At 42.3% G+C, this 22,484-nt stretch overlaps 1 protein-coding gene and 1 pseudogene across 1 annotated transcript in view; one reads left to right on the top strand and one right to left on the bottom strand.

Annotated features, from left to right (window-relative positions):
- The window catches only part of LOC137284313 (sodium-coupled monocarboxylate transporter 1-like), a 23,399-nt gene extending 10,068 nt beyond the window's left edge, over window positions 1-13,331 (top strand). Inside the window, exons 7-14 of the mRNA XM_067816081.1 lie at window positions 1,953-2,085; window positions 2,928-3,016; window positions 5,179-5,294; window positions 7,419-7,573; window positions 8,065-8,264; window positions 10,167-10,267; window positions 10,836-10,954; window positions 11,891-13,331. Coding sequence (XP_067672182.1) covers window positions 1,953-2,085; window positions 2,928-3,016; window positions 5,179-5,294; window positions 7,419-7,573; window positions 8,065-8,264; window positions 10,167-10,267; window positions 10,836-10,954; window positions 11,891-12,082 — 1,105 coding nt within the window. The 3' untranslated portion in view covers window positions 12,083-13,331. The remainder of the gene's footprint in view (window positions 1-1,952; window positions 2,086-2,927; window positions 3,017-5,178; window positions 5,295-7,418; window positions 7,574-8,064; window positions 8,265-10,166; window positions 10,268-10,835; window positions 10,955-11,890) is intronic.
- A 6,930-nt stretch (window positions 13,332-20,261) lies between these two features.
- LOC137284551 (arylsulfatase I pseudogene) lies at window positions 20,262-21,704 on the bottom strand (annotated as a pseudogene).
- Window positions 21,705-22,484: the final 780 nt, after the last annotated feature.

Genomic DNA, 22,484 nt, shown 5'->3' with positions numbered 1-22,484 from the left:
CCTGTAATACATCACCAGCCTGTGTTTGTCAGTTGTGTGATAACCCTTGTTAAATACCTGATCCTGTAATACATCACTAACCTGTGTTTGTCAGTTGTGTGATAACCCTTGTTAAATACCTGATCCTGTAATACATCACCAGCCTGTGTTTGTCAGGTGTGTGATAACCCTTCTTAAACACCTGATCCTGTAATACATCACTAACCTCTGTTTGTTAGTTGTGTGATAACCCTTGTTAAATACCTGATCCTGTAATACATCACTAACCTGTGTTTGTCAGTTGTGTGATAACCCTTGTTATGTACCTGTATCTTTAATACATCACTAGCATGTGTTTGTCAGTTGTGTGACAACCCTTGTTAAATACCTGATCCTGTAATACATCACCAGCATGTGTTTGTCAGTTGTGTGATAACCCTTGTTAAATACCTGATCTTGTAATACACCACTATCCTGTGTTTGTTAGATGTGTGATAACCCTTGTTAAATACCTGTATCTGTAATACATCACTAACCTGTGTTTGTCAGGTGTGTGATAACCCTTGTTAAATACCTGATCCTGTAATACATCACCAGCCTGTGTTTGTCAGTTGTGTGATAACCCTTGTTATATACCTGATCCTGTAATACATCACTAGCCTTTATTTGTCAGTTGTGTGATAACCCTTGTTAAATACCTGTTCCTGTAATACACCACTAGTCTGTGTTTGTTAGATGTGTGATAACCCTTGTTATGTACCTGTATCTTTAATACATCACTAGCATGTGTTTGTCAGTTGTGTGACAACCCTTGTTAAATACCTGATCCTGTAATACATCACCAGCATGTGTTTGTCAGTTGTGTGATAACCCTTGTTAAATACCTGATCTTGTAATACACCACTATCCTGTGTTTGTTAGATGTGTGATAACCCTTGTTAAATACCTGTATCTGTAATACATCACTAGCCTGTGTTTGTCAGGTGTGTGATAACCCTTGTTAAATACCTGATCCTGTAATACATCACCAGCCTTTATTTGTCAGTTGTGTGATAACCCTTGTTATATACCTGATCCTGTAATACATCACTAGCCTTTATTTGTCAGTTGTGTGATAACCCTTGTTAAATACCTGATCCTGTAATACATCACTAACCTGTGTTTGTCAGTTGTGTGACAACCCTTGTTAAATACCTGATCCTGTAATACATCACCAGCCTGTGTTTGTCAGTTGTGTGATAACCCTTGTTAAATACCTGTTCCTGTAATACACCACTATCCTGTGTTTGTTAGATGTGTGATAACCCTTGTTAAATACCTGTATCTGTAATACATCACTAACCTGTGTTTGTCAGGTGTGTGATAACCCTTGTTAAATACCTGATCCTGTAATACATCACCAGCCTGTGTTTGTCAGGTGTGTGATAACCCTTGTTATATACCTGATCCTGTAATACATCACTAGCCTTTATTTGTCAGTTGTGTGATAACCCTTGTTAAATACCTGATCCTGTAATACATCACTAGCCTTTATTTGTCAGTTGTGTGATAACCCTTGTTAAATACCTGATCCTGTAATACATCACTAGCCTGTGTTTGTTAGTTGTGTGATAACCCTTGCTATAAACCTGATCCTGTAATACAATACCAGCCTGTGTTTGTCAGTTGTGTGATAACCCTTGTTATATACCTCATCCTGTAGTACATCACTAACCTCTGTTTGTTAGTTGTGTAATAACCCTTGTTAAATACCTGTTCCTGTAATACATCACTAGCCTTTATTTGTCAGTTGTGTGACAACCCTTGTTAAATACCTGATCCTGTAATACATCACTAGCATGTGTTTGTCAGTTGTGTGATAACCCTTGTTATATACCTGTTCCTGTAATACATCACTAGCCTGTGTTTGTCAGGTACGTGATAACCCTTGTTATATACCTGATCCTGTAACAAAGCACCAGTATCTGTACCAGGGCGATGTTGGTGAACATACCGGGACTATTCTTCCTCATCAGCTTGTGCTGCATGGTCGGCATCGTGATGTTCGCCTTCTACTCCGACTGCCACCCCATCAGCTTCAACAGCCTCATCAGTAGGACTGACCAGGTGAGGTACACCTTTCACCAGCTGTGGTGATGTACGGCACTTTCTAGACACTACATTTCTCCAGGGATGAACTCAGTCAATACATTACCGCTTGATTAATGTGGAAGTGTGTTTGTCATCTGCATTACGGATTTTGCTATAATAGTACACACGTAAGAGATATTTTACGTCAGTTTCTTGAAATGTGTCCTTCCATTGTTATTGTCAGGTCCAACGCTGTCTCCCGGATTTGGGGCAGTCTTTCTGGCCTTTTACCCTCCAGCTTGTTCTATTCCCCCATCTTATGACCCTCGGCTGTTTTGTAGCACTGTTAGGTGTACTGCTGTGTGAAGCGTATATATATGTTCGTGTGTGTGTGAAGTAGTGTTGTGTATATGTGTCGTGTTATATGTGTGTATATTGTAGTGTTATGTATATGCGATGTGGTGTTATGTTTGTGTGTTATAGTGTCACGTATATGTTTCGTAGTGTTATGTGTATGTGCTGCAGTGACATATTGCCGTACTGATATGTGATCTGTAGGGAGATGTTGTACTGATATGTGATCTGTAGTGAGATGTTGTACTGATATGTGATCTGTAGGGAGATGTTGTACTGATATGTGATCTGTAGTGAGATGTTGTACTGATATGTGATCTGTAGTGAGATGTTGGACTGATATGTGATCTGTAGTGAGATGTTGTACTGATATGTGATCTGTAGTGAGATGTTGTACTGATATGTGATCTGTAGTGAGATGTTGTACTGATATGTGATCTGTAGTGAGATGTTGTACTGATATGTGATCTGTAGTGAGATGTTGTACTGATATGTGAGCTGCGTTGCTGTTACAACTGTTACAGCTGGTGCCCTTGTACGTGATGGACATCCTGGCGGACACGCCTGGCGTACCTGGCATCTTCGTGTCCAGTTTGTTCAGCGGCAGCCTCAGGTATAGCATATCAAAGACATTACAACCCCCTCCCCTTTCTGCACTACTGACACTGTCTAAACCCTCCCAAGTCTGCTCGGGGTCAGCCGTACATTTCATCAACGTTAGATTTTGTAATCTGTGAACAACCAGTTAGAACAGCACGCATAATTTCAAAACTGGACTTTATCTTCCGAGTGCAATGTACTATGCTGAAATTTTGTGTACCATGTCGAGCCACAAATTCTACTCCTGGAAGGGTTTACTATCAAATGAACGTGTGACGTGTATGAGTTTGTTAAAGATATCGAAAATGGACGGTACAGAAATAAAACCGAATCGTATAGTGGTTTGTGTTTATCGATCATGACCATCTCTGGTTGGTTGTCAGAGGTTACCAGGGGTTGTCAGAGGTCGTCAGAGGGAAAACTGCATTGATGTGAATACTCTGTTGTTATTGAGATTTGTGAATGCTCTGAAACCAGTTCCTATTTTGGGGTTTGATATATCGGAACTGATGCGTGTTTTGTTCACTTCCCATCGTGGTGCAAGCATAATCTATCACAGCTATTGTTCTCGACAACCCTCTCACGGACACAGAATGACCTATACACGTGGAAAAAAGTAAAGAATCGCAAAACCTAATACCGTTTTCTCTCAATATCTTACAAATTCCCATGTAACAACATTGTGATAATATATTAACACTATAACCTGTTTGCTCTCTCAGATGTAACTTGCGGGTAGCAAATGTTGAGCGTATGAAAAACGTCACGAAAAAACAGTTTCAGTTATCATTCACTCTTGTTACAAAATTGAGCTAAAACGTATCCCCCCTCAACAAACGTCATTAAACGATGGCAAGTTATAGGTATGCCTTATTGCCGGGCTGTCATATTGCCACGCAACCAGGTCAGCAAACCTCAACAATCAGTCGATCAGTGAGGACATATCACCAAACAAACGATGTAAAGAATCTGCGTCGTTCACGTACATCAGCTAGACACGACGCAGCCATGTCTAGACTTGTTCGACGATTTCCCTTTGTACCAAGTCCGACGTTAAAACTACAATGGCTTCGACATCACACTTCTGTCATAGAACTGGTGCAAAGGAGCATGGCATTTGATCAAAGGAATGGAAGACGTTCCCTTCCATTGACTGAAAATAGAGTGTCACGGCGGGAGACACCAGAGAAAGGGCTTCACACATTGTACCCATATGGGGAATCGAACCCGGATCTTCGGCGTGACGAGCGAACGATTTAACCACTACGCTACCCCACCGCCCGACTGAAAATAGAAGAAATCTGAATGGACAAATTAAGGTACCAAGAGAAACCCTTCAGGAGGCAGGTATTGCCCCTTTTGATAATCAAAGGCCAATTTTTAACAAGGCCAATCTTTATGGATGACAAGATCAGGCCACATCGAGTACGAGCATTCATTCATTCTCTGTATCAAGAAGCCATTAACACCAATGCATGACCAGGCAGAGGTCCTGATTTGAAGCCTGTCGAGCAATTTTTGGGACATTCTGGGGCGTAAGGCTCGCCAGAGAGATCCGCAAATCCAGAATATTGATGAACTAGAGCAAATTATCTCACTAAGAATTGAAAAGTTGCCCAAGCATCGGATTCAATGTCTTGTACATTGCATGAGGACGAGGGTCATCGAGATGGGCGGATGTTACACAAGATACGGACTGTGTCTTCTGTTTCTGGACCTAGCGACCTTGACACATTATGTTATCTTAATTTCACTTTTATTACATGATCTATGATTAATCCTATTATGCTATTCCGATTATGTTTTGTTGGCTTTTGTGTGAATGAAACGTCGTGTGAGTACTTTGGTTACAAAATAATTTCCTGTGAAGACGGACTTGACTGGGATAAGTACGGTCATAAATTTGAGAGTTCCGATACTTTTTCCCATCTGTATATATAGATCGTGCCCTGCAGTCTATGACCATAGGTGTTTGATTTTAGAGGTGTCACATTTTATCAAGCACTGGCTGCACAAAGCGATGTACATCCTCGTCAAGAGTCTGTATACAACGTAGGTATGAAACAGAATCTCTCGGCAACCCCTTCTTACAAGTGTGACATTAGAGTTTACTGTGGACACAGGTGTGTGGAAATAACGACACGATGCTGTATGTTATGTTCGCTATACCTTCAGCTCGCTGTCCAGTAACTTGAACGCAATGGCGGCCGTCATCCCACAAGACATCATTAGACCCTATTTCCTCCCTCATCTCACAGACCGGAAGGCCACCATCATGTCCAAAGTGATAGGTAGGTTACATACTACCCCACCTCCCATATTTCCCCAACCCGATAGTCGCCTCTCTAGCCATACTAACGTATGTGCCCAACCGGACGATGTCCTCTCTAGCCATATAACGGTACGCTCACAACCGGACGATGTCCTCTCTAGCAATACTAACTTATGTGCCCAAGAAGGCCACGTCCTCTCAAGACATACTAACTTATGTGCCCAAGAAGGCCACGTCCTCTCAAGACATACTAGCTTATGTGCCCAAGAAGGCCACGTCCTCTCAAGACATACTAGCTTATGTGCCCAAGAAGGCCACGTCCTCTCAAGACATACTAGCTTATGTGCCCATGCAACCAGACGATGTCCCATCTAACCATACCAACGTATTTTACAACCAGACGATGTCCCATCTAACCATACCAACGTATTTTACAACCAGACGATGTCCCATCTAACCATACTAACGTATTTTACAACCAGACGATGTCCCATCTAACCATACCAACGTATTTTACAACCAGACGATGTCCCATCTAACCATACTAACGTATTTTACAACCAGACGATGTCCCATCTAACCATACCAACGTATTTTACAACCAGACGATGTCCCATCTAACCATACCAACGTATTTTACAACCAGACGATGTCCCATCTAACCATACCAACGTATTTTACAACCAAACGATGAACACTCTAATCTTGTTGGGATATCACTAAACGCGACGTAAAACCATGCTCACCCACCCACCGTCCCAGTGTCCTGATCCACATTTCCAACACAGTGGCCCATGTTGAGTTTGTTCCGGGATTGTTCACTCATGCTCGCTCACTCACTTACTCACTCACTCACTCACTCATATATCGATCCACAAACAATGCTGTTGTAATATATGCAGTGCAGGTGCACTTATTCTGTTTTGAGGCTGGATGTAGCTGTGTCCTTTAAGTGTTCACTTTGTGATGCTTTGTTTTGTGTTTACATTATTTACAATAGTTATATAAACACCAAACAAATGTATGTCACTGGTTGTTGAACGTGGCATTTCGGGGGTGCAAAAATATGATTATTGTTTCAGTTATTTTATTTTACTTGAAAATAAGACCAGGAAGTGCTATAAAATCGTGCAAAACATAAAGTGTACAAAATAGTAAATGCACGAGAAACGAGTAAGTGAGAGTTATCTCCCCTCAATGAAGTAGCAGAATAGAAAAGAAAAGATCTATCTTTTATCTCATGACGTTGTGCAAACTTCAACCTTGGCATGCTATGCGTTTCAATAGGCGTTAATTTTTTTAACGATCGCTAGGGCATGGGGTTGAGATTTCTAAAGTGACAGTATTCTGTGACATTCATTTGCTCTGTTTCTCCTTCCCGGAATGCACGTGCAACAATGTACTGCACGTCTCAAGAACGAAAACACTGACATTCACGGAATGTGGCGCGTGGATGCATGTTGGATACATGCCACTGATCCCTGAGTTTAAATCCTTATGTCAACATAGATTTGATAAATTTAGATTTTACATTTTTGTATCCACAGTTTCTTTATGTGCCTAGTATGTTATTGTCAATGTTCCCCACTTACAAGCGAGGTACATGTCAATGTGCTAATCTGCCAATGGCAACTCAATCGGTACCTCGTGGCAGTACTTTTTTATCTCGAATTACCGATGTTTGCAAATGCAAATCGATGCTTTTCTTGTGTGGTCTGCACAATCTAATGATGGCTACGAAACGAATTGCCTAAAATTCCAATATATACTTTTGACAAGACGTTCAAATATAGCCCCTGTGAACATTAAGAAGAGGAATTACACCGCGGAGACTTAAAAGGTTTACTAAGACAATAGCGGCAGGAAAAAAGCAAGATGCAAGTTTCGAATTGTTTGACTCACACAGGTTGGCTGAAGTGTACCACGCGATATCCATGCTTGAAACAGTTCAAAATTAACATTTAGGTGTTTAATTAGATAAATACGTTGTTCACTGGTCCTTCTGGGAACATTGCCTGTCGGGGATACATCAACCCATGCCCCCTTGTGACCAGTCGACAACTTACAATAAGCACACTCACAACTGACGTGTGATGGTTGTACATGCAACACTGACATATGTTTTTGTACGTGGACTATACAGTGCTCGTGTCTGGAGCTGTAATGATAGCCTTGGCGTTCATGGTGTCACAGATGGGAACGGTGTTACAGGCGTCCTACAGTGTCTATGCTATCATCAACGGTCCCGTATTCGGCGTCTTCGTTCTCGGCATGATCTTCCCGTGGGCGAACAACGTTGTAAGTTCCCAGCTATTGCCGACTGAACATAAAGCGCATCTGATCTTGTGTATTTGAAATCTTCATTCTCAAGGAACTATAGTTAAGTAATGTGAAAAACAATTTGCCTGCTTTTGGATGTGGTGCTACGACATTTTCTTGTTTTAAATATTAATGTAATGAATATATTCATTCAAGCACATTTTCAGTACGAATGAGTTCGTACTTGAATATATATATAAAGGAACTATAGCTACGCAATGTGAAAAACAATTTGCCTGCTTTTGGATGTGGTGCTACGACATTTTCTTGTTTTAAATATTAATATAATGAATAAAGCAAGAAAATATCGTAGCACCACCATATATACATATATTCAGTTCCTTGATATGTATATATTCAAGTACAAACTCATTTGCACTGAAAATGTGCTTGAATTCAAACTAGATCTCGTCACCATATGGCTGAAATAATACCTCTGCGATGTGAAACCCAACTCAACTCATTTTCAGGGCGCCATTGTCGGTTTCTGTGTTTCAACGCTCTTCATGTTTTGGGTTGGCATCGGAGCTTTCGTTACCAAGGCAACTACTAGCGTTAAGTCCCCTCTTCTCACTGACGGTTGCAACTGGAACATCACAAGTACAACAACAGGAGCCAATCTTTCGACAGTATCAAGCGGAAACCTGACAGACACGCAAGCCCATTCAAGGTAACACCAGTATAGCAATAACAAGCCCGTCATTGATTACTCCAAGGGTATTAATGAACATTTACACAACATCCACACATTCATAACAACATACGTCAAAGTTTTAACTGTTATTACACTTCAGCAGCGATGGATATCCTTGTTTATACAATAGCCTCACTTCACACCTGATACCAGTGTTTATACAATAGCCTCACTTCACAACTGATACCAGTGTTTATATAATAGCCTCACTTCACAAGCAACTGATACCAGTGTTTATACAATAGCCTCACTTCACACCTGATACCAGTGTTTATACAATAGTCTCACTTCACAACTGTTACCAGTGTTTATACAATAGCCTCACTTCACAACTGATACCAGTGTTTATACAATAGCCTCACTTCACAACTGATACCAGTGTTTATACAATAGTCTCACTTCACAACTGTTACCAGTGTTTATACAATAGCCTCACTTCACAACTGATACCAGTGTTTATACAATAGCCTCACTTCACAACTGATACCAGTGTTTATACAACAGCCTCACTTCACAACTGATACTAGTGTTTACACAATAGCCTCACTTCACCAGCAACTGATACCAGTGTTTATACAATAGCCTCACTTCACACCTGATACCAGTGTTTATACAATAGCCTCACTTCACAACTGATACCAGTGTTAATACAATAGCCTCATTTCACAACTGATACTAGTGTTTACACAATAGCCTCACTTCACAACTGATACCAGCATTTATACAATAGCCTCACTTCACCAGCAACTGATACCAGTGTTTATACAATAGCTCACTTCACCAGCAACTGATACAAGTGTTTATACAATAGCCTCACTTCATCCACAGGCAAACTGTAGCGCAAATGGCGTTGCGCAGCTTAGAGAATATGACAAGTATTCATATATGCAAGCGAAGCGAGCAAAGGTTGGCAACGTACTTTCCTCGCTTCGGATCGCAAAATATTTTCAGTCTCAGAATAAAATATCGCCACCATCAAAGGTACGCTCCCGTTTCCTCATTTAGTTATGCTCTCACATTTCCTACTTCACGTTTGATAATTTCTCACGTGAAATATGTTTTATTCAACATTTTAAGTGCCACTCATGGTATTCAGATCGTTCTTCGCCTCCATTACCTCTGCCAGCTTCCGGATGAACGAAGTGACGGAACAAGAATAAGCAGAAATTGAAAACAAATACCATATTGCTTAATTCTATCATGAACATGTTGGGATCTATTTGTCTTATCTGTCGTTGCTATTGTTAGAATTTGCGCAACATTTATTCTATATAAAACACTTCTGGTGTAATGAGCGAATGAAGCAGGGGAGGTAACTGTAAGTGTTCCATGTGGAATAATACCTTCCTGTTCCTTCACTCTTTTGAACCGGAAGCTGGAAGGGGTAATGGAGGCGAAGAACGGTCTGATCTACCACGGGTTGCGCTTAAAATGTTGAATAAAATATTTTGACATGACTAATTGTTCAACGTGGGGTTGGAAACGTGAGAGCACAACCAAGTGAAGAAATAGGTGTATACTTCTGATGGTGGCGATATTTTATGTTGACATGAAAAATATTTTTCGAACTGAAGCGAGGAAAGTACGTTGCCAACTTTTGCTCGCTTCGCTTGCATGTAAGAAGACTGGTCATTTTCTCTAAGCTGCGCAACTTTATTTGCGCTACAGTCTGCCTGTGGTTCACCAGCAACTGATACCAGTGTTTATACAACAGCCTCGCTTCAACAACAACGAATGCGAGTGTTAATACACAAGGTACACATCAACACCAATGTACAAACAGGTTTTATTTCAAGGGTTGGCAACGGTTGTGTTACGGTCAGAGCAGTCTTGATTCCACAACATCGATGGTTAAATGAAGTTTGTCTCTGTTCACAGCGATCCTTTCTACGGAATGTACACGCTGAGCTATCTGTATTACACCCCTACAGCCATGACGATCCTGGTCATCGTCGGACTCATAGTCAGTTTTATAACAGGTTTGTAAAGCACGTCTTCTGCTGTTGACGATCTATAGTCAGTTTTTACATTGTACTGTCTAAATAGTGCTATTTGTTTAACTTTACATACTAGTTTTACTTGTAATTGTGGTATTCTAGTGATTTTACTGTCCTTTGACGACAGACTTATCCAAGTATTTCATTTCAATGTCGCACAGGTTCCCGTCACGATATGACTCAAATATTGCCGATTTGACGTTAAATCTTAACTCACTCACTCACTCACTTCTTCTTCGTCCGTGTTTCCACCGTCAAAAAGTATAATCTTTATTGACAGCTATATTGACCCGTTGTTGAGTTAATGTCGCCATTGCTGCAGGACATATTGGCGGTCTTCTTGAATCAGTGTCGCCATTCTTGCAGGATATATCGACGCTCGTGAGTGAGTGAGTTTAGTTTTACGCCGCACTCAGCAATATTCCACCTACTATTGCCACCCACGTTGATGGGCATAACTGACCCCGTTGATCAACCTCAGTATACCCAAAGAACCTGTGGTTGTTGTGTCAGTGTATTGATTGATACCTGTAGTAATTGTTTGGGGCAGGCCCACGGAAACCATCGAGTATCGACCCTCGTCTCATCTGTCCACTGTTCGACCGCCTCTTCCCCTGTTTGCCTGAGACGATCCTCAAACCTCTCAGATTTGGGGTCAACCACAAAGGGGTAAAGATATTGATAATAACAATCCTGATTCTTTGTACACTCTTCAAAAAAAAAAAGAAACGCAAAATGAAATTTAAAATTTAAAAATGATACTTACAATTTTGCACACATGTGTAAACTCAAATATTTTTTAACGTTGCACATTGTTGCTGAAATGTATTAGAAGATCATGCTTTACCAAACGCAACCAAAACTGAATTTGAACGGTTTTATCAATCAGGATTGTCATGATGTGCGTGGATGTCATGCAGCACGAATATCAGGCACCGTGATTGTTTCTCACGTGCAAAACATGAGTACAACATGTGACTATAAAAGTCCCAAATGAATCTCACAATTTCATCCACGATCTTTGAAAGTATTGTACACGAAAATGGGACGTCTCAACGCTACCGATCGAAATCAGGCAATTGGGCGATTGCAAGCGGGCGAATCAAAGAGTGAGGTGGGACTCGATTGTGGGATCGATTTCATCAAACAAATTCGACAAATGACCGCCCAAGAGCAAGAAGACTTAGAGTCACCACACCTGCCCAAGAACGGTACATCCGGGTAACCCACCTACGCGAACGCCATCGTATCACCTCGGTCATACTTCAACACCATCTGGTGGACAGCAGTAATGACTGTGATCAAAATTTCATTCATGTACGTTTGGTTTCCACTGATCTACACGTCCTTGAATAACAGTAAATTTTCATTGATGTTTTTGGTTTTGCGGGTTATTTTTTTATTATTTTTTTTTAAGAGTGTAAGTAAAGTGTAAAGTACAGGATACCTTAGTAAACGTTAAGAACGCTTTTTAAGGTACACACCCAATAACAGCATTGGGCATGAGCCACTGAAAATTGCCATGCACGTGAATGGTTCATACGATTGTATGCAAAACATCCATGTATCATGGATAATGTCATGCAATGTCTGTTTTGTTCTCAGAAGTACGACCTAGCAATGACAAAGTCGGAGGATCCTGCAGAACATGCGACTGGACAACAGACTGGTCTTGATGAAAATTCACTGGGTCAGCAGGAAAGAGATAGTATCTCCAAGCCAGGTGACGAAGGCGACGATAACCGCCTGCGCTTCCAGGGAGATGAAAATTCGCTACATCGCGACAGTGTTGTGTAGCTCGCGAACATATGCTCAGCACTGAACTTTACAAGCTGATGAATACGTATCAGACTCTACTAACGCAGATGGGAATTTGGATTAGAGGAAACGACATTCGACGATCATTGCATTGAATCCCATGGTGTTTGTCTGCAGGCCAGTATTGGAAACTTTATTGTTACCGTATCTGTTATCTCTTCCAGGCAAATGTGTTTTATGTTTTGGACAATGGCAAATGTAGAACGAGCCAGAGGACATATAAGTAATTTGTGACGTCATGTATGCAGAAGAATAATCAATTCCTTCTGACCATATTGTAAATATACTTGCACAAGTCATCCTGTACATATTAGGAGTTTCACTCTTGTGATAATGTATACCCCGTCGATGCCAATTGTCTGTCCATGTTTACAATCTTTATGGCGCTGAGAACATTAGTACTAATACCAACTGCTTGACCATTGTTTATATTATACATAGCACCTTATGTCCAGACAACACATTGCTAAAAACACAATAGCAAGGCATCAAATTACGCTGGATGGTTCTTTGGGAATTGATTCACAAAAACGTTGCATGTTACGATCTATAACAAATAGGAGCAAAAACACTCGCTGTATCGATGCTAAAGTTGTGCAAGGTTCCACTTGTCTCGCTGAAGGAAACACAAGACAACAGCTGCTCCATTTCGAATACTAAGTACAGTTAATGTATCCACTCAATGATTCTAATTTACTGTCGACGCCACCCTCAATAGCACGTGCTGAACGCGGAATCAGCTGAAGCACGTTCTAATCATGATTCCGAGAACACTGTTCAGCCCCTCTTATGTAAGACAGTCAAAAACATCACACAGACAGTGTTAATTTGTACCCAGAATCAGAATCCCAGATAGTTGTCATGGTAAGTTAACGTCGATCTTCAGGGCACTGGTAACATTATTACAATACAACTGTGATCGACTGCTTTAATAGACTGATTTCAAGATCGTTGTTTATATTACACACACATCACCTCAAATAGTGACCACGTGTAGCTGATCACACATATCGAAGCATCAGGAATTCAAGCATTAAATGATTGATCTAGATGTTTCTTTCAGAATTAACTCTTACAGTTGCTGGACGTAGTACATTTCGTGAAGTCAGCCTTGTGAATTTGTGATGTTTACTTCTGTGGATATTTATTGAGTGAACACTTTCCAACGTGAGTTCGTTTCCCGGGGGTCCCATGATTCAATAAAATGATTTGCACCAACTAGTTTCAACCTTGTGTACCACGTGTCTTTATCGTAGAGTTCGCGACTTTTTCGATTTTTTTTCTTCAATTTTTCAGTTTTAGGAGGGAGATCCGTTCGCACAGAGACACCCTTACCTCGTTATGTCATTGAATATTCTGTCCCTTTTGATAGCAACGTGATTGGCAAGACTCAGGAAAAGCATGATAAATATACGGACCTCACCTTTTATATGTCTCGCTTGCACCCCAAGTATACTGTTGTCAGGCTCCCCTTGGTTTGGTACCTCCTGATCTCTTGGTGCATATCAGGAGAGTGCCCGGGTTCTCCACTGGGAGCACAGCCCTTCTGACAATCTGCGTAATGCAGAAGACTGCAGTGTTGGGGAGTCTTCATATTCTCCGGAAAGTTCTTGGTGGGTTCGACTAGGCAATGCTTCCTGTTAGAAGTCCCATTCGCTGCCTGGGCTGTATAGGGGGTAAGGACCTTGAGCTGATGATGAGACTTACCAACCTGACTCTGCTAGGATTACGCGAACTCTCTCTGCTGCATTTTCATCTTTAATCTGTAAAATATAATAATGATAAGGTTCGCCTCTCCGTGGTTGGACTAAATGGGGATTTGTACATAGCCTGATTAAAACGTGCATCACCAAGGTGGGGCTGACAATCTAAACGTGTGTATTACCGGGTTACACAACGCAAAAACCAAACTACATGTTCGTCTCCGCAGCCCAGTCTGCCTCCCTCTGGCACACAACCCAAATAAACGGGAAATGGGTACTTGCCTATGGCAGAGGCACAGAACCCGTCCAAGAATACCTTGGACACATCGACTTCAGTGCTGTCTGAGTGTGCGAGAGCAAATGAAACGTTGGGACAAAGTTATATATGTCTACTTATGCATAACCAATAAAACAGAATACTGGTGACCAGCTCCGGCGTCTGAAGCTGTATGCACCGTGACATACCCTCCTTAACTGCCAATAATTGTCAGCTACCGTTGCATGAGCCCACAGTACAAACAGCAGCAGATCAGCAACTACATACAGACGTCAGCATTGTCCTTCCGAATTGCCCACGGCACTTGTTGCTGACGGTACACTAAGTAAACCGCCTCGATGGCCTAAAAGACTTTCCATTTCTGTCAACGACATTTCTGATGACCACTTGTTGAAATCATTTTGTAAACAAATCTATGATTTACCAATGAACTTTCCTGGTTTGGACATTAGATCATACTACACTCTAAGAGAAAGCAATGACCAAATGCCAGACATTCATTTGGAAAGAAAAATACCACAAAACTAAACAAGTCTTAATTAAACACTTCATTTATGTCCGGCAAAGGTAAACTTTTGGACTGAACGAAAAAGGCAGAGGTGCAAAATGAATGACTGGATCAAACAAAACACAGTGCACCACTCTGAAAACAAGTGCAGTTGCCCGTGTGTCCATATGCTGTTACATGACTAAATTCTCGCTCGCATACTACTAGGTGTCTGAATTCACAGAACAAGATAGTTACAGGTTGTCTTCCAGGTATTGACACATTGGATTGCTCCTCCAATCATATTATTTGCATGACGAAAAAGGGACATCAGGGTTGCAAGGATGAATTGGTGATTCCAAAACTTACTCTTAAACTACCAACTTCTCAGGGTCCTGGAAAAGTGAGTGAGTGAGTTTAGTTTCACGCCACACTCAGCAATGTTCCAGTTCTATGGCGGCGGTCTGTAAATAATCGAGTCCGGACCAAACAATCCAGTGATAAACAGCATGAGCATCGATCTGCGCAGCTGGGAACCAATGATATGTGTCAACCCAGTCAGAGAGCCTGACCGCCCGATCCCGCTAATCGCCTTCTCCGATAAGCGTAGTCGTTTTTTGTGGCGTTGCTGAATTCCTATTCTACTCCGGACCTTCACGGGTCGTGGGCTGGAGTAAGTACAGAACAGCTATGATTCTATGTCTCATGAATTGATTTTGAGATCATTGGTGTAGTCGGTATGGCAATTTGATTTACTCAATTTTTAATGAATTACTGGTCACCTCAACTGGGGATCCCAGAGGAATATGTCGTGTTGATTACTATATTCGTAGAGGTGTTTGCTTAGCCAAGAGGACGGTTACCATCCTGGACCTCTGCAGTCACCTGTTTCACGTAGGTGACAGTCTGTGTTTGAATCGTGGCAAACACCAGAACTAGTCGAATGACGAGGTTACTGACAATCTCGAAAAAAGGTAAGACCTATACGTACTTAGGGATGCAGTGTAGTGAGAGATTACAACATGTGGCTCTTGTTAATGTGGAACGCCGCCAAGTCATCGTCGAAGATCTTGCTTCGGTTGAAGGCTGGGCTGGCGATCAATTTCCGGAGTTTTTCTTCCTTGTGCGATCGCACGTAATTGACGTTGATCCTTGTTATCACGTTTTCCATGGTTTTGCCCAGTTTCCATGAGTTTTAAACGTTTTTCTAGAAATCGCTGGTGGCTGGTTTTCTCAGCTCGGTGTTCAACCGAACGTAAGGTTCCATCCAGCATTACATGTTCTTCTGTAACCCACCCACGTTTCAAAGATCCTATTGCTCCTTTCACGTCGCCGGCTGTCACTGGTGTCTTCAGGATCGGATCATCTTTTTTGAAATCTCATGGGTTGACATTTCATTCACTCTTGACTTGGTGTCTACGTAGAAGTCAGGATCGAACTGAGGTCTGGAAAGGTGGGACAGCAGGACCCCGTAGTAGTCATCCCGCATAGTACATATGCCCTCGGGGTGCCGGTCGTCTCCTCCTTGTCTCCTAGAGACGTTCATGTCACACTACACCTTCTCTGTTTTCTAACAGTTTTTTTCCTTTAATATCACCATAGCCGATTGACGACAACATATATCCCTATAGTCTAGGTAAATCTGGAGAATAACAGATCTACTGTATGGAAGTGCCCGCATAATACAACATAGCCACTTTCTGATGGCTCTTCTACAACATCAAACACCTCCTTGACACTCTCTTCAAACTCTGTCATGCTGTGGTTAGAAGAGGGAAGCAGAGCACAGACTATATATGTCACTCTGCCTACAACGCTGTTGTACTCACACTCACACTCACACTCACACTCACACTCACACTCACACTCACACTCACACTAACAGTGCCACCCCACCATCTCCGTTATATCCATTCTGATCTGTTTTCATTCTGCATGTAATAGCAAACGGGCCCACACACTGCAGGGACATCGCAGTCATTTGCTAATGTCTCTAGGTACTGCCTACAGTAAATTACACCTCTTGCATGCCATGTTCCTATTTACAACAAGTGAATGAGAAATATATACATTATCATACACATTTTAAACTAGAATGATGCACTATTACGATCTCTGTTAGAGTATGAAACCCATTCTCTGCCTCTAACATTTGGGGGCCTGAGTTTCTCGTTCTGAAGCACTCGCTCAGCTGCTTTAGTATCCATGTTCAAACGCAGAGAATAGGTAGGCTTTGGACTCTTCCAGCATTGTAAGAGGGAGATATTCACGTCTCGTTTCCTGCCACATCCAATAATAGCATCTTGTATAATCTTAATTGATTTGTCAACTCTAACGTTCGACAGTACAAGTCTTATCCTTTTATACCTGGGTGGGGCCCCCTTGAAAGATATATCCCATTCATTGTCGAATCTCACTATCTGTTGTGCTGTCTTCTGGCCACCGATGTTGGTCGATGATATTTAGCTGCTCTCAGTCTGCGTTGACAGGACGTCGCTGTTAACCCTGTTGGAAGGTTGATGCTCCTTTGCATCTTTGTTGAGAGGTGTTATAGCTTCAGGAGTATCACGCTCTGCTGTTGGCCCTATGGACGGCTCGGGATGAATGTCGTGAATCGGTAAACATTTCGTGAAAGGTAAGGCACATACTACTTAGGGATGCATGCTAGAGAGAGGTTACTGACCCTCTCGTGAAAGGTAAGACCTATACGTACTGGGGGATGCAGGGTTGAGAGAGGTTACTGACCTTCTCGTGAAAGGTAAGACCTATAGATACGTAAAGACTCGAAGGTCTTGCTCTGTCCTTGTGCACAACGTTCCTCGTTATGTTCGTGGCTTTTACTCAAAGATCCATCCAAGGTACGATCCATGTGTGGGTTATTTGTCGCAACGATGTAGGTTCTGTTAGCATTTGTTACACTGACGGTATTGTTCGATGTCTATCGACTATTGAATGCTTGAATCAGGTATGTTTCACCCTTCATATAATACTATTCAATTGTGTAAGAACATTGATTCCTGGAATGTTCTTTTTCACCACAGCGCAATGTTTGAAAGAACGACATACACACATTTCCATTTTAATATTGCAAAACGAGTCTTGCTTCAGTGGTGTAGGTCATGTGTCTACATCAGTCAGTGGATGTCCGGCGTTTTTGAATAAAGCATGCAAACATGTTTTAGATTATGCTTCTAAGATTCATTCATTCAACATTAATCTTAAAACACCGTCACTTGTTTCCTGAAGCTATTGTATTTCTTATCATTGAATATGTTTTCGTTTAGTACATATGAAGACATATATAAAACAGTTCACTGGTACCTGTTGATACGGCATTTAGGATCGTGACATTTTCATCTAGAAAATTGTGTTTTCTGAATACATGTCGTCACGTGACAATGTTTTTCATCATGTAACAATGTGTATTGTCTCCTTGATATTGCAAGGAACCATACATGTGTTCCTTTGTCTCTTGTCTCCACACCATCCATCATATGCAATAAGAAACAAATCTCATCGGAAAAGGTGAACACTCAGCCATGATGCAGTATTACACAAGGTAGGTCGTGCTGCTATGTGAACCACTGTTAACGTTGTCCAACGGTGTGCTTGAATCTCATGAACGGCACCAAGTCTCAGCAAACCTCTATCCTTTCGTATTGTGTTTTACACAGAATCACCTCTAGAAAAACATCATGCTGTGCCACAAGATGCGAAAAGGTAATGCTGTCTTCTTAAGTAACAGAATTATAGGTCTACATATGAGTGTCCTGTCCTGTGACCTGTGTGATAAGATACATATCGGGCTACTACTGGTGTTGAATATAGAGTATTTCACAATGCGACGCACGGGGTCAGGCCACAGTCAGTTGAAGGTAAGCAAATTTTGGCCCGGACAGTACTTGGATGGGTAACCGCGTTTGGCAGCTTAACTCCCGAGGGTTTCTGGGGCTCTTTTCTGCCCCACAACGAAGCACATGTGTGATACATGTGGTCTCATCTAAGGTAAGTGGGTTTGTTCAAAAGTGCGTCTGTTCTCACAGCAGGAAATGGGTACCCGAAAAACGAGTTGTGAGATTGTTACCCTTCTAGCACCAAACAGGCAATTTGGGTAATCCGGGGTAATAATGATCAGATTGTGCGCTTTGAGCAGGGTATCTAGCCTTGAAAAGGTGCGTCATAAATATTCTCATTATTACTATTATTATTCTTTAAGGATTAAAAATGAAAATGCAACAGAGAGGGATCGAGTGATCCTGGCAAAGTCAGTTTGGTATGGCTCATCTTCACCTCAGGGCCCTCGCCCCCTCTGCACGCAGCCTAGACAACGAATGGGACTTCTCCCAGCAAACACTGCCTAGTCGACCCCACCAAGCACTTTCCGGAGAGTATGATGGCTCCCCAACACTGCGTCTTCTGCATTACCCAGATTGTCAGAAGGGTTTCGCTCCCAGTGGAGAACCCGGGCACTCTCCTGATATGCGTCAAGGGCACCGAGAACAATTGGGAAGCCTGGCGACAGTGTACTTGGGATGCAAGCGAGACATTTCAAAGGAGTGGTCCGCATATTTATCATGCTTTTCCTGAATCTTACCAATCACGCATCCGTCAAAAGGGACTGAAAATTCAACGATACGGATAAATGTATTGGTTTTATGAAAAAGGACAAGATCAGGTTTGTTGGCAGGAATGTTTCCGAGGCTGGATATGGGCCTATTCCATAGAAGGTTAAAACTGTCATTTTCCATGACGCCCCGGATATGCTACATTATGTCTTTTAAGATTCGCAATTTGTGACAGTCTCTGTGAATTCATTGCACAGTCGTTAACATTTTGGTTAAGAATCACATTTTGACGATTGCGAGTGGGAAGTGACTGGCCTTGAGACTGGACATTTGACACTGGACTTCATCCAGGTGAAGGAGTCAGTTGAATTGCTGTTTTGTTCCACACACTGCATGTACACACATTGCAAACAGCTTCTTCACAAAGGACCGGCTGTTGGTAGACCTGGTGAAGGACTTCACCTTTTGAAGGACTTCACATTATCATTAATATTATTACTTGCCAGTGTGAGGTGCTCCCATTTCAGTCACCAGCAATAGACAAGCAGGAGGCACAGGTCGCACATTGTAGTAATTCGACTGACTTACCGATGTGCACCTCCATGGCACAGGACACCTCAGACATACTCAGATCTGTTCCAATACGAGGGTTCATGTTCAACTACAAGACAGTCAACATAACGCGCTCTTGCATGACCCGATTGTCCTTATGATCTCTTCAAAAGGGAAAGCTATTCACGGTATTTCAATCACTTTCAAGGACAGCCATGGCCACTTTAAAAGTAATCGTTTCTCTTATTTAGAATATAGCAAGATCTGCTCTTTTCCAGGCCCAAAATATACGTGCTACATCAACAAACAACATCACAAATAACCTCAGAAGTGATCATTCCCTTTATATAGATAATATTGATGGCAATAATTCCATTAATGCACTTTCTGCAAAGCACATTAAAAAGCATGCGGAAAGGTTCATCTACAACTGGGTGTCCTGCCTTATTCGATATTTTCTCAACCATAAATACATGGACAAGCAAGTAATATAAATCAGACTTAGTTGAATTGGTTACATGACTTAAGGATAAGGATCTCTTGTTGAGGTAGGTGGTCATGTGACTGCATTCATCTAGCACCACCCAGGACTCCAGACACCGTTGAAGTTGGCCGGGTTAGATCGAGGGTCAGAGGGTGGGTCCATCGCAGGCACCCGAGTCGCATTCTTCATGGCCAGCATCTGCAGGAGGGAGTTGACGAGCGTGGGGTTGTCCTTAGCGATGTCGTGGTGCTCCGTGGGATCGGCGCTGATGTTGAACAGCATGACACTTGGGAGGGAAGAGTCGTCCATGACGGGGACGTCTATGTCTGACCCTGCAGGAGGGTACCACCCAGAGTACCCAGGATCACCAACGATCAGCTTCAGGTCTCCCCATCTGAGAGCTGCGGCATAGTGGTCGTCGTAGATGTTGTAGACAAATTCATTCCTTACGCTGCTGCCTCCGTTCAGAATCATGTCGACCTGACTCATACCGTCGATATCCAGTAGGCTGGAGTCACCCCCAGCTATGTCCAGTAACGTTGGGTACCAGTCCACGGCATGGAACATCCCAGGGTGAGTGTAGCCTCTCTTCTTCAGAAGAGTCTTACTGTAGACAAAACCGGCTCCTCTGGTGCCTCCCTCCCATATTGTTGTTTTCCCACCCCTCAGAGGCCAATTATTACCACCAGCAAATGGAAGGCCACCATTGTCCGTTGTAAACACAAGAAGCAAATTGTCCATGAATCCAAGGTTCTCCAGAACAGTGGTGATGTTGTACACAGCATCGTCCAAAGCACTCACCATACCACTGTAAACCATCCTGTTCAAATCATGAATGTGGCTGTAGCGATCAGAATATTTAGCAGGCACTTGCAGTGGTCCATGTACAGCTTGAAACGGCAGGTACAGATACATGGGCTTGGATTTGTCATGGTTCATTATGATATCGATGGCTCTTTTCACAAACACGTACGTGGAGTATTCCCCTTGTGCGTCCTTGTAGACATCCGTCATGTTCCTGAAGTCATATCCGTAGTAATCAGTGAGCTCGTCCCTGACGTGTGTGAAATAGTCCTCCATACCTGCATAGTAACCCATGAAGGTGTCGAAACCTCTGTAGGTGGGTGTGTACTTCCAGTTACAGAAGCCGAGGTGCCACTTGCCGATCATGTGGGTATCATAGCCCAGGGTCTTCAGCCTCTGCGGAATGGTGATCAGGTCCGCCGGCATGTACTTAGGCTGCTCTATGAAGACAACTTTATCCTGGAGACCTGTGTGGTAGGGGAACTTGCCCGACATGAAGCAGTTTCTAGACGGGGAACACAGCGGCTGGACGTACGAGGAGTTGAGGATGACGCCGTCACGGGCGAGGCGGTCAAGTGTCGGCGTCTGGATGTCGGGGTTGATCCAGCCAACGTCATTCCAGCCAAGGTCATCTGCCACGATGAAGACGATGTGTGGTTTGCCAGCAGCATCAGTGCTACTGAAACAAGAGACGACTACAGCAGCGAGTAAAATAGCACAAAGCGTCATGGCCACGAAGCAGTTGAGGACATGGACCTTCAGGGTTAAAGTCAGTGTGTATCTCACTCTTATCAGATCACGTGCAGGACTACTTCCTTATCATGAACCATTTCTACAGATACGCCCTAATTCATATTACTATAGGTGACTATAAGGTCACACAGACATGACCCTATCGCTCCCCAATCCCTCTCCCAGCCAGAAATTATCTGTTTTGTTGCACTTTGTTAGATAAATTGTTATGTGAAGAGTGGTGCGATGTCACACGTGAACAGTGTACTATTTAATTTGATGTGATGTCATGCTTTTGTCATACACACGTTAATACTGGAATCATTTGAAAAGCTTGAGCAGGTTTATGTGACTCTTTTAACCTTGTTCTAGACACAGGTTGTGCCCAGACTGTGGATGTGCGGTGTTATCAAGCTAGTTTGCAAGAAATGGGGAGGCCGAAACGATCCAGTTCATTATATACCAGTAACATTAGTACGTTGTTTGGGGAAACTATTTACAATTATCATGAATGATCGCTTGACTAGATTTATATAAAGTAATAACCTAGCTAAGACAAAACGTTTCCCCAACGTTTTCTAGTGTTTTTTCGGGGAAATGTTTCATGAATTCGTTTTGATAATTTTTCTGATACGTTTTTTCAAAACGTTGCTATATTAAGGCTTTTCAGGTTACGTTATTAGAACTCTATCTAGAAACAAAGAAATCCAAACTTTTACACAAAAACATTTAGAAACGTTATTGAAACATTGGTGAAAGTTTTCCCAAAGTTTCACA

The sequence above is a fragment of the Haliotis asinina genome, chromosome 5 (assembly GCF_037392515.1).
Source record: "Haliotis asinina isolate JCU_RB_2024 chromosome 5, JCU_Hal_asi_v2, whole genome shotgun sequence".
Classification (NCBI taxonomy): domain Eukaryota; kingdom Metazoa; phylum Mollusca; class Gastropoda; order Lepetellida; family Haliotidae; genus Haliotis; species Haliotis asinina.
Note: the sequence above shows the minus strand (reverse complement) of the source record. Positions and strands in the feature narration are given on the sequence as shown.